This window comes from Anolis carolinensis, chromosome 2 (genome assembly GCF_035594765.1).
Source record: "Anolis carolinensis isolate JA03-04 chromosome 2, rAnoCar3.1.pri, whole genome shotgun sequence".
Lineage (NCBI taxonomy): Eukaryota > Metazoa > Chordata > Lepidosauria > Squamata > Dactyloidae > Anolis > Anolis carolinensis.
The window spans coordinates 184307013-184319485 of NC_085842.1; the positions used below are offsets into that span (position 1 = coordinate 184307013).

General features: G+C 41.0%; 1 protein-coding gene across 2 annotated transcripts; it reads right to left on the reverse strand.

Annotated features, from left to right (window-relative positions):
- Positions 1-766: 766 nt before the first annotated feature.
- Positions 767-11887, reverse strand: wdr45 (WD repeat domain 45). Of its 2 annotated transcripts, XM_016996482.2 has the most exons (11): positions 11707-11887; positions 9284-9408; positions 7031-7105; positions 6825-6929; positions 6539-6644; positions 4408-4502; positions 4202-4281; positions 3243-3451; positions 1755-1856; positions 1529-1674; positions 767-1248 (listed from the first exon to the last, which is right to left on the reverse strand). In XM_016996482.2, exons 2-11 carry the CDS (start codon positions 9330-9332, stop codon positions 1139-1141), a joined length of 1077 nt encoding a protein of 358 aa, XP_016851971.1. In that variant the 5' UTR covers positions 9333-9408; positions 11707-11887; the 3' UTR covers positions 767-1138. The 2 variants fall into 2 exon arrangements, with proteins under 2 accessions (XP_016851971.1, XP_016851972.1); XM_016996483.2 differs by lacking the exon at positions 9284-9408.
- Between the last annotated feature and the right edge of the window lie 586 nt (positions 11888-12473).

Below are 12473 nucleotides of genomic sequence, written 5' to 3' on the forward strand. Positions count from 1 at the left end.
GTTTACAGGAGTTATTTCTTTCTTTATTTTATATGCCCCTCTTCTCCCCCACGGGGACCCATACTATACAGAATTTATTTTCTTCATCTTGTTATCTCCTGATGTATTGACTACAAATCTCATAATCCCCCAGCCACCTGTTTGCTAAATTGGAATGTGCAACTTGTGGCCCTCTGAATGTTGATTAATTGCAACTCCCATCAGTCCTAGTCAGTATAACCAAAGTAGGAAACATGAGAATCACAGTTCAACTTCTGAAGAGCCACAAGTTGTCTACACAAGTACTAAGTGAGATGCAGCATCCTTTTATAACTGGTATCCTTACAGATAATGTACTCCCAACATTGCTGCCCAATTTTCAAAATAGAAATAAGAAACAGTCAAAATTCAATGATACGTAGGGCTGACAGTCAGGGAGCAACTATGGACAGGTCTGTGTTCTTCCATAAATAGGAAATGAAAAATCTGATTTCAGTTCACTTCGTTTTGTGTTTTTCTGTAAAAGTAACATATTGTTCGTATTCATAAATTAAAATGTTATATACATTTCTGTGTTTATGAACAGCCCATACTTCAAAAAAGCAGGAAATTCTTTTGGTATTCTCTTCAGTCTCTACATAAGGAAAAGCTTTTCATCCCTCAAATTGAAAACATCCCTAATAATCAAGGGCATTTGCCAGTCCTATAGGGAACAAGCTTTCCAGCCCTCAAATCTTACAACAAGGAAGAACTAGCAAGCCTAACTGTCAATAAAATAAATCAGAAGTATTTGCACTTGAACTTTAATGGTAGCTCTGCCCCTTTCCTTCCTCCTTTCCAATTGTGGGAAGCTCTGGATGGAGCTGGTGGCATGGACGGCCGATTCTTGGTTGAACAGAGTTTTGAGACATTCACTCCCCAAATTCTCTGTGATTTTTCACCCTCTCCATGGAAACTGGTTGCCCAGGTGGAAGGAGTGGTCAAATCACAATGCCTACTGGCAAGAAATAATGAATAAGGCAGCTCTCCATTCCGATCCATCACAAGAATCCCAAAAAGTGTGTTTGTCTTTCTCAACCTAGGCTTTCAACATGGCAAAACAATACTTCCAAATTGCCCTTAAGTTCACTCTGCCTGCCTAAAATGGGCTGAGTTGTACTCAAAAGTCATCGTCATCACATATATCCAGGTAGACGTCAAAGGCTTCACGGTTGCAGTTGCCGTCTGGAGTGAAGACATATTTGTGAAAAGTACCATCGACACAGATAGCTGTAGGAGGAGACATTGCAAACAAAAATGGACTCAACACTCAAAACAAGAGACTCTGAGGTTGCCAAATAAAACAAACAAAAAATCCAAAGGGCACCTCTAATGATAGTAAAGAGTTTTGTACTAAAAACGACTGGCAATTTGTTGGTCTTTAATATTTTGCCAATTTCATTCCCTGAGACAAGCCTCATCTCAGAGGTGGTACTGGGCACGGTTGCACCCATATCATAGTAACCTTTCTTAGTAGCCAACACTGGGCAAAATAAGTACTGCCACTCACCGATGACCGAGTTGACGTTCTTGGAAGTATTCCTTCCAAATGCACAGATGCAGGCAGACTCAGCTGGCACAGTGAAGCTGGCCAGGCTCCACTGAGAATCTACATACTGGCCTATCATGGGCCCAACCTTTCCTACTCGTGCCAACCTGCCAGAGAAGGAAGAGTGGGGTCAGAACAGTGTAGGCAGCAATGTTTCCCCCCTGAACATGCCAACCCCAAGACCTACGCGGAACGACGATTCAAACGGGTATCTTTTAGGGCAAAGATGTGGACGGTTCCTTTGTCACTGGAAGCACAGAGGAAGGAAGAATCATGGCTGAAGTTAATGCTGTGGGAAGAAGAGAAAGAGGACATGACAGTTCAAGGTTTTCCTCCAATATTAATACAGCATTAATGTAATGTCAAATGGCCATGAAGAAGACAGGTGATGGAGGAGGAGGAAAAAATACCACCAATGTAGAGCTCACTCCTGGTGCATCAGGTAAATATCTGATATAATAATTTATAACAAATGCAGTTCTTCTGATTGTAAAAAAACAATTTAAAACATTCATCCCCTTTGACAAATCACAATAGCCAAGGACTAACAACGGTCTGTAGTAAGCAATTGCTCCATGAGACTATAACACAAAAGACATTGCCAGGTAGATCTACTTTTGTGTTTCTGGAGCAATTTCATTAACTGAGTTGGCCTTTCCTAAATGCATAAACACAAGAAGTCTACGGGAATGTACCATAATCCCCTTCAATTCAGCATTTGGATTTTGCAGAAGCCAAAAAGAAGGTTCAAGGGACTTATACATCAGACCTGATTCAAAACACTCAATCTGAAAACCAGTAGCTAGAGCAGAGCTTTCCAAACTGTGTGTCGCAACATGTTCATGTGCTGGTTGCAGTGTGTAGGTGAGTCACATGAATATGAGAAACCTCAGAGTCTATGTAAAATATACAATAAATCATGTATTTTAAAAATATAACTGAAAGGTTTTCATGAGAATTAGAATTTATGTATGTGACTGTATCTCCGTTGGTTTAGTCTCTGGTGTGAGATTAAAACTGAATTATCATGTTATGAAATGATGTATATCTAAAAAGTGTAACACCAACATGGAATGTTTGGAAAGCTCTGAGCTAGAATATGAGATTGGTACTTGGGAGATCCAGGTTCCATCCTCATAGAGCCGCAAAACTGACAGGGTGACCTTGGGCCAGTTTCTCATGCTCTCAGCCTGACCTATCTGACAGGATTGTTGTTTGAAGGAATGATGAAGCCTGCCTTGAGCTCATTGGAGGAAAGGTGGTATAGAAATGTAATAAATAAATATATTAAAAAATTAGCTGCTCCCATTTCTGATAAAACAAATTATGTTTTGATGTTGCCATGAACTACCCCCCTCTACAATGCCCTTAAGCTACATTTCTGAGCTGCACAACAGCAGCCTCATGTCTGAACTTCAAAACAATGTCTCCAACTCAGGATTATGCTCTTCCAAGAAAAAATCCAAATGTTCTATTGTGGTGCTCTTGGCTCCTTACTGTGCTTAAACCTGGACATGCTCCAAAGAACTATGAGGCAAGATAAAGGATAAGCAGGAACACTATAGAGGGATGGAGTCAGAGTTGCAGTGATGGCAGCACAGTGTACTTGTCCAGTACATGAAATGGTGTATTTTGGGGCAGTCTGTGGGTGAGAATTGAGTGGGGGGATTCTTACCAGTACAATGTTGCTGGGTCAGTTCCTCTCCTGAGCTCCACCAGCTTCTCCTTGGTCTGTGTGTCAAAGAGGCGGATGAGGGTTCCTTTCTTGGAAGCAGAGGCCACCACAGTGCCCTGCTGGTTGAGAGAGATGCAGGCGATCTCACTCTGATGGGCATTGATGGTGAACGGGGCAGACGAAGTCCCAGGCTTTGTGCTGGAGAGGTCCTAAGATGCGGGGAAAGAAAATCAAACACATAATTCCGAACTTGTTCTTCTGAAACTGGGGCAGGCAAAGTGTGGTGCTACGCATGTGGCTGAATAACAACTCTGAGTGTTCCCTTTCCATTTATTATGATGGCAAGTCCTTATGGGAGCCATCGTCCAAAAACATTTGATGAGCCGCACTGTGCTCACCTCTCATGGCTCATGAAATCTGAGAACATGCCACATATCTGGGTGTCCGTCCATCCCCTGTGCATCCCACGTGTTTTTTGGGTGGGAATAAGCCAAAGTTTGAGTGTAAGGCCAATGTATTTTTTTTATTTATCGTATTTTTACTCAATCCTTCTGTTAAAAATGGCAATGGTAAAATTCAATTTAAAACGAGAAAACAGGGTCTGAAGCGGATTTGTAATTCTGGTTTGAAGCAACCTATGGTTTGCTCAGCTCAGCTGCAATACAAAAATGTATCTTAACCAAATCATGAAATCGGGGCAGGTGCATGTGCATGTGTGTGTGTATGTATACATGGTTCTTCAGATCTGAGATTGCAGCTGTCAGCAGCACTAGCCAGCACAGAATGAGGCATGAGTTCGTGGAGGTTGGAATCCACCAAGGCCTTGCGGGCCACATATTCTCTATCCTAGGGCTAGATATTAAAACACAGCAATAAGCCAGCCCTAGCTAACTAAGGGGCCCCTATTTGGTCTTCTATGCCTTCCTCCACACACTGCCCCTTTCCCCAAGCCTACTCACCACTAGTTGCAAGCTGCCACATTTATGTCCAGGGAAAACCAGGAGCTGCTTCTCCAAGCTGGGACAGAGATCACAGAGTCCTGAGGTCGGGCAGGAGAAAACATACCAGAGATAGAGTAACTAGAGCTGGGCTCATTCTTGCAAGTAATCCTTTTGGGACAGTGATGAGAATCAAGGGCTTGCCAGCTAAGTGTAAAAACTCATACCTTTGGGGTTATCCCGTGTGTCAAATTCAAAGAGCTTCGTAGGATTGTCAGGGAAAGAATAGACATAAATTCGATTCCGTAGAACAATTATTATCCTGGAAGAAGAACAACAAAAAGATAAGAGTATACAGCGAGACTCTTCACCCTAATTTGAACATACACACACACTCTCTCTGTGTGGATGTTTACCTGTCTCTCATACATATATCTACTTGAGGGTTCTGGAATGATTATAGCTAGTTTTGGAGACACATATTTTATATTTTTACTTCCTTTTCCTTCAGTAATGGAGAACTGTCTTTGCCAGTACTGGATATACAACAAAATCCCCATATCCACAGTGGATATCATTCTGAACTTACAATGGAAACAGAAAACCATGGATAAAATTGAACCATATTTAAATGAATGACTTCCACTGCATGTTACAATAGAGTCATGTGAGAGGACTTAGAACATTCATAGAGAGGGATCCTCTCTATGAATGCTAGGTTTTCCAGCATGACTTTACCGTGACTTCCAAAGGAATAATCCCGTAACACCTAAGAGGTGACATATGTGTTTTACATAACGTCAGACATGTTTCACAAAATCTAAAGCATTTGGCTATGTTTCTACTTTGACAAAAGAAAACATTTAACACTATCAGAGGTGGGATAGGAATCAATGCAAATAGGAGCACCAAGTTCCTAGCTTTTACAATTATGAAAATTTAATCAGAGATAGATGGCCTACAGGGGATAAAACATCTGTAGTTTAACTAGTTCCATTCTATTTGTAAAACAGCTATTCTTATTTTTTGATTCCATTACTCTTAAGCAAAGTTCAGAAGGTATAGCACTGTCCTTTGAACTGGGCCTAAATGTTGGGCACTGTTCCTTATTCATTCCCTTTAAAAAAGAATATAACCTCCAAAAATATTGGATCTCATTAAGAAAAAAAATCAGTATTTTCAAAACTAAAATTCCTGGCTTATTATTATTAAGTTGGCAATGCTGTCAACGTCTTCTAGACATTTCCTTCAACAAATACATTGAATGCATAGAGGGTTCACAGGCTGGAATCCTTTTGATGCACTTCAGCAATATAATGGTCCATTGCACCACTGTGATGCAATTTTTGCAAGGGTACAGAGTAGCAAGAGTACAGGAGCCCCCGGTGGCACAGTGGGTTAAACGGTTGAGCTGCTGAACTTGCTGACCGAAAGGTCAACGGTTTGAATCCGAGGAGCGGGGTGAGCTCCCGCTGTTCGCCCTAGCTTCTGCCAACCTAGCAGTTCGAAAACATGCAAATGTGAGTAGATCAATAGGTCTAGCAGGAAGGCAATGGCACTCCATGCAGTCATGACAGCCACATGACCTTGGAGGAGTCTATGGACAACACTGGCTCTTTGGCTTAGAAATTGAGATGAGCACCAACCCCCAGAGTCGGACACGACTGGACTTAATGTCAGAGGGAAACCTTTACCTTTACTATAGAGCAACAACTGATAGAAGGGAGCGTGAAAGGCATTGCCACATGAAGAGACAATTGCCTTGCTGGCTATTAAACAGCTCAGTAACTGCTAGAGAGGCTTTTACAGCTTTCCTCCCAGTTGCTGTTGCATCCATGGCGATTTTACTTCTGCCACTACTACTGCTGTGACACTAACACTACCAACACTTTCCTAGTCATGCTATACAAGAAAATCTCAACCTAAACATGCAAGTTGCTTTGATATTTAGCTCTGAAGCATTCCATCTGAAACTGCTTGAAGAATTCAATTCAAATGATATTTTCATTTTGCTAGATCTGACGGACAGCAAATACAGATAGATATTATGCGTGAGTTAGGGCCTTTTACCCTAGCACTCAAGACCTGGCTCTTTACTAGAGCTTTTAATCTATGTTAATTTTATTCATATTTTTATGTATGTATTTTTATTCTTTACAATTTTAGCTTGTAAATCGCCTAGAGCATCGTGGATGGAGGGCGATTAATAAGTAATTAAATGATGATGATGATGATGATATTAAAAAACCCTGTTACACAGATCCCAAACCATCTGTTACTGTGAATGCTATGTTTTCATCATACCCCCTTCAACCCAGTCTTTGCGATTAAGTGAAACTGGATGAATCTTATACATACTTATCATGTCTCATGCGGACAGCCAGCGCTGGCTTGGTAAAGGTGAATTCCAGTACTAGTTTGTCTTTGCCTTCCTTCCCTTCACGAGCATCATCCCAGATCAAGACTACAATGGAAACATTAAGATACATTTTAAAGAAGAGATGGCCGTTCCCTGTTTATCTGCCTCTATACACACCAATCATGTAGCTGAAGGCGGAAAATGCTGGGATTACATTGGAAGTTTCTTTTTCTGTAGCCTATTAAATCCATTGCCCCCCTCTATTTCTTTATTAGAGATATTCACCTGAGATCTCTGAAAATTTGGGGTTGCCACCTCCACCCACAATGGCTAGAAGGTTGGACCGATGAAGCATTTCAACCAGTGCTACACTGCCCACCTGTTCATGGTCTAACAAAAAGAGAGAGGAAGACAGTTAGGGCATACATTGTGGTGAAGGATAACTCAATAATGTTTCATAATTCCATTTCCAAAATTCTTCTGCTTCTTACCAAGGTGCCCCTTCTCCATCAGAGGTTCCACATTATAGATCCGAACTCCAGTCTCCATAGCACAGCAGAAGCAACCTGTGGCGAGAAAGAGGTAATGGGTCCACCTTTTAGTACATACCAAAACAGAGCACTCCAGAGCTTTGTTGGAGCCAGGATGAAGCTCAGCAATTTACTATTAATGTAAGGGCCCAGTTTTAGATAAGATGAAAAAATAATGTATGTATCTGAATTGCTGCAGAACATATTTGAGGAGTTTGTTTCCAAAAGATATGAAATCAAGAAAAGAAAAGAGAATTATAAGTGGCAGCACATTGGTGTCTAGGAGTAGAATATTATGTAAAGATCAAAATTGTTCTATCATTTGGGTAAAGGGTTTGGAAAATTGCATTTTATAGAAAAACTAGCTGTGCCTGGCCACGTGTTGCTGTGGCTTATGGGAATGCTTTGTTGGCCAGGTGGAATAGCAGTGAATAGCTTTGCAGCCTCAAAGCCTGGCTGTTTTCTTCTTATGGGAATCCTTGTTTGGTGAGCTGGAATACAATGGAATAGGGTTGCTGCTTGGGAGGCTGGGTACTTGCATTGTAGGGGAATTGTTTTTTGGGCTGCTAGAATTGCAATGAATAACCTCACTACTTCAAAGCCTGGCTGCTTGCTACCTAGGGGAATCTTTGGTTGGTCAGCTTCAATAGTACAGAGTAGTATTGCTGCTTCAAAGCCTGGCCATCTTCTACCCAGGTTAATCCTTTGTTAGTCTGGTTGAATTGCACTGAATAGCCTTGCAGCTTCAATGCCTGGCTGGGTTATACCTAGAGGAATCCTTGTTTGGTGAGCTGGAGTAGCACCTTTAATAAAAGAGCCACTTTGAAGCCCAGCTTCTTCCTTTGTAGGGGAATCCTTGTTTGGCCAGCTTGAATTGCACTGAATAGTCTTGCAGCTTAAAAGCCTGGCCGCTTTCAACATAGGGCATCCTTGCTAGGCCAGGTTGAATGGGATGGACTAGCCTTGTGGCTTCAAAGCCTGGGGGTTTTCTACTTAGAGGAAATCTTGGTTGGCCAGGTGGAATAGCACTGAATAGTCTTGCTGCTTGAAAGCCTGGCCGCTTTCTACCTTGTGGAATCTTTGGTTGGCCAGTTTGAATAGCAATGTATAGTCTCGGTGCAGCAAGTATGAATGCTGCAATTAGTCACCTTGATTAGCATTTAATGGCCTTGCAGCTTCCAAGCCTGGCTGCTTCCTCCCTGGGGAATCCTTTGTTGGGAGATATTAGCTGGCCCTGATTGTTTCCTTTCTGGAATTTCCAATTCCCCTGTTTTCAGAGTGTTGCTCTTCATTTACTGTCCTGATTTCAGAGATTATATTGTTCTGTATTATTATACAACAGTAATTATTATCTATTATATTTATAATCTTATATTATTTGCTTTTAATTGGGTTATATGAGGCCCCTTCTACCCAGCTGTATAAAATCCACACTGAACTGGATTATATGGCAGTGTGGGCTCAAGATAATCCAGTTCAAAGCAGATACTGTGGATTACGTGCCTTGGCATTCTGGGTTATATAGCTGTGTGGAATGGCCTTAAGTCTACACTGCCATATAATCCAGTTCAAGGATTCAAAGGCAGCGGGGCCTATCCAGCGGAGCCAGGGAGAGAATGGCTCTTCCTCAGCTTCTGTAATTTGGACTATTTTTCTAGGGTTTTTTAACTGAAAGACGTAGATTGGGTGACTATATCTTTTGTGGCCAAATTTAGTGTGATTTGGTTCAGTGGTTTTGTTGTTTACTCCATGGGGAAAACACACATTACATTTTTATATATATAGATAATAATGCAGATCCTCAACATGTTGTTGTTGTTGTTGTTTTGTATAGCTGTAAAATCTGTTCAGATGGGTTTGTTTCCTTTTGGAAACAAGCTCCACATTTGTATTGACAAAAAGCAGTGTTTGCAAAACTTAATCTGGACTATAGCTTCCAAAATTCCCTACTTAGCATGGTCATGAAAAGGTTTTCGTTCCAAGTTTTCACAGTGAATAACTTCAATACTCGGGCCAATCTGCCATCAAATATTGCACACACAGTCTTTTAATATTAGCAAAATTATAAATATTATTAAAATTAAAAATATTATTTTTAAGCAGACTTAAAAGCCTTGATCTTTCCCCTTCTTGAAGAACTTAAAGATCTCAAGGCTTAATCTAAAAAAAGCATTGGGGAATACTTGGGAGATTGGATAGAAGCAGATCACTCACTCTGATCCTGATTGAAGCGCAGGCTGTTTACCCCACGTTGCTGAGCCATAACGGAGCTCTGTGGGGCACCCCTCAACTGGGGCAGGAGCACAAGAGTTGACTACTTTTGATTCTCAGGATGATGGCTACCATGTCAGGGAGAGAAGAAACCAAAAGGCAAACTTAACTAGGAATGACAACAGTGAAAAACCAATCAACCAATCCAAAGCCAGCTCTTCAGTTCAGTTCCAGATTCTCAGAAAGGCTAATGTCTTTGTATACCAACTTTTTTGCATATCCGTTCAGATTCAATCCATGCCTAGATCTGTTTCCAATAAGAGCTTGCTATCTTTTCTCTCGCTCCGCTGTTGGTCACTTACAAAATGCTCCACTTTTTTACTGGATCCAGATTATCAAAACAAATAATCTGGATTTTATATGGCAGCATAGATGGGGGTCTTAGCATCCTCACATCTTTAAATTATTACTTCTTATTATTTGCTGTCAAGCCAACTTTAATTCACAGTGACCATATAAATGAGAGATGTCTAACCCTGTGTCAATAGCCCTGCTCAAGTCTTGCAGACGATGGCCTCATCTACACTCCCACATAATGCAGTTTAACTGCATTGAACTACATTATATGTCAGTGTAGCCTCATATAATGCAGTTCAGTGCAGTCAAACTGCATTAAAAAGGTAAAGGTTTCCCCTGACATTAAGTTTAGTCGAGTCCAACTCTGAGGGTTGGTGCTCATCTCCATTTCTACACCGAAGAGCTGGTGTTGTCCGTAGACACCACCAAAGTCATGTGGCCGGCATGACTGCATGGAGCGCCGTTACCTTTCCACCAGAACAGTACCTATTGATCTATTCACATTTGCATGTTTTCGAACTTCTAAATTGGCAGAAGCTGGGCCAACAGCGGGAGCTCACCCCCTCCAGAAATTCGAACTACCGACCTTTTGGTCAGCATGTTCAGCAGCTCAGTTTAACCTGCTGTGCCACTGGGGGCTCCTCAAAATGCATTAGGAAACTGCATTATATGGCAGTGTAGATAGGGCTGATGATTGTGGCTTCCCTGGTTGAGCCTATCACCTGGAATGGGGTCTGCCTCTTTTCCTATTGTCTTCTACTGTACTTAAAAAACAAAACAAAAATGAGTCCTCTCTTTTCATGATATCGTATTATTATTTAATCTTGACACTTCAGGATCTTGAACCCTGAGCCTTTCCTCTCATCATCTTGTATGTACTTATTATTATTATTATTATTATTAGTAGCAGTAGTAGTATTTAATCTTGACACTTCAGGATCTTGAACCCTAAGCCTTTCCTCCCATTTTCTTGTATTATTATTATTATTATTACTATTATTATTTAATCTTGACACTATTACTATTATTATTTAATCTTGACACTTCAGGATCGTGAACCCTGAGCCCTTCCTCTCATCTTCTTGTATGTATTTATTATTAGTAGTAGTAGAGGTAGTAGCAGTATTTAATCTTGACACTTCAGGATCATGAGCCCTGAGCCCTTCCTCTCATCTCATAGAATCATAGAATAGTAGAGTTGGAAGAGACCACATGGGCCATCTAGTCCAACCCCCTGCTAAGAAGCAGGGGGTTGGACTAGTATTCTTGTATGTACTTATTATTATTATTATTAGTAGTAGTAGTATTTAATCTTGACACTTCAGGGTCTTGAATCCTAAGCTTTTCCTTCCATCTTCTTGTATTATTAGCATTATTAATATTTAATCTTGCCACTTCAGGATCTTGAACCTTGAACCCTTCCTCTCATCTTCTTGTATGTACTTATTATTATTAGTAGTACTTATTATTATTATTATTATTATTATTATTATTATTATTAGTAGTAGTAGTAGTAGTAATAGTAGTATTTCATCTTGACATTTCAAGATCTTGAACCCTAAGCCTTTCCTCCCATCTTCTTGCTTTATTAGTATTATTAATATTTAATCTTGACACTTCAGGATCTTGAACCCTGAGTCCTTCCTCTCATCTTCTTGTATGTACTTATTATTATTATTATTATTATTATTATTAATAGTAGTATTTAATCTTGACATTTCAAGATCTTGAACGCTAAGCCTTTCCTCCCATCTTCTTGCTTTATTATTATTATTAGTATTATTATTATTTAATCTTGAAACTTCAGGATCTTGAACCCTAAACCCTTCCTCCCTTCGTGAATGTTACTCTGCCACAAACCCCAGCTTGTCCTTAAGTCTCCAGCCTCATTCTGCCTTTCCAACTCCGACTTAATTTCCATACAAAACCAGGGACCCTTTAAATCTGTTCCTTGAGGCCCACACCCAAAAAGCCCCCAACCCCACCCCATTTTCTTTCTTTTCTTCTTTTGGGGCCTGCTCCTTTTCTACGCCCCGCCTGCCCTCCCCTTCCTTCCCTCTCGCGCTCACCTTACTGACTTCAAATCCTTTTTTCCGACAAGTAAACACCAGCCTCCTCAAGCCGATCACAGAGTGTTGCCCTGTCACGTGACGTAGAGAGCAGCCGACGCCTCGGCGTCCATTTTAGTCCCTGGAAAAGGAAAAACTGGCGTGGGGTCTGTTTGCTTCCAGAAACGAACGGAAGCCGGCCATTTTGTATCCTGACGTCATCCAAGCCGTTCTTCAGCAATTTCCGTTTTGGAAACTGGCAGAGACTAAGCGCGTAAGACACTGAAAGGCCCCGGCAGGCACTGAAGCAGAGACTCTAGCGGGATATTAAAAGGAAGGGGAAAGAAAAGCCACACACAATATCAAAGGTGGGCCTTTGATATTTGCCGGAGTTTGGTTCCAGGAAATCAGTGGATACGAAAATCCCATGATATAAAATGGCAAAGTCAATAGGCATCCATTATATACAACGGCAAAATTAAGGTTTGCCTTTAGCAGATAAAAAGGATTCCCTGGGAAGCAATCACACTGGAGCATTGCAGCACACCAAAATACTTGGGAGTTACCCTGAACCGTGCCCTGACTGACAACAATAATAATAATATCACAAACCTGCAAAAGTATTGGAAAATGAGCACGCAAAGATACTGGGATTTCGGAATCCAGACTGACAAAGTTCTGGGACACAACACACCAGACATCACAGTTGTGGAAAAGGTTTGGATCATTGATGCCACCATCTCAGGTGACAGTCGCATTGACGAAAAACAACAGGAAAAACTCAGCCG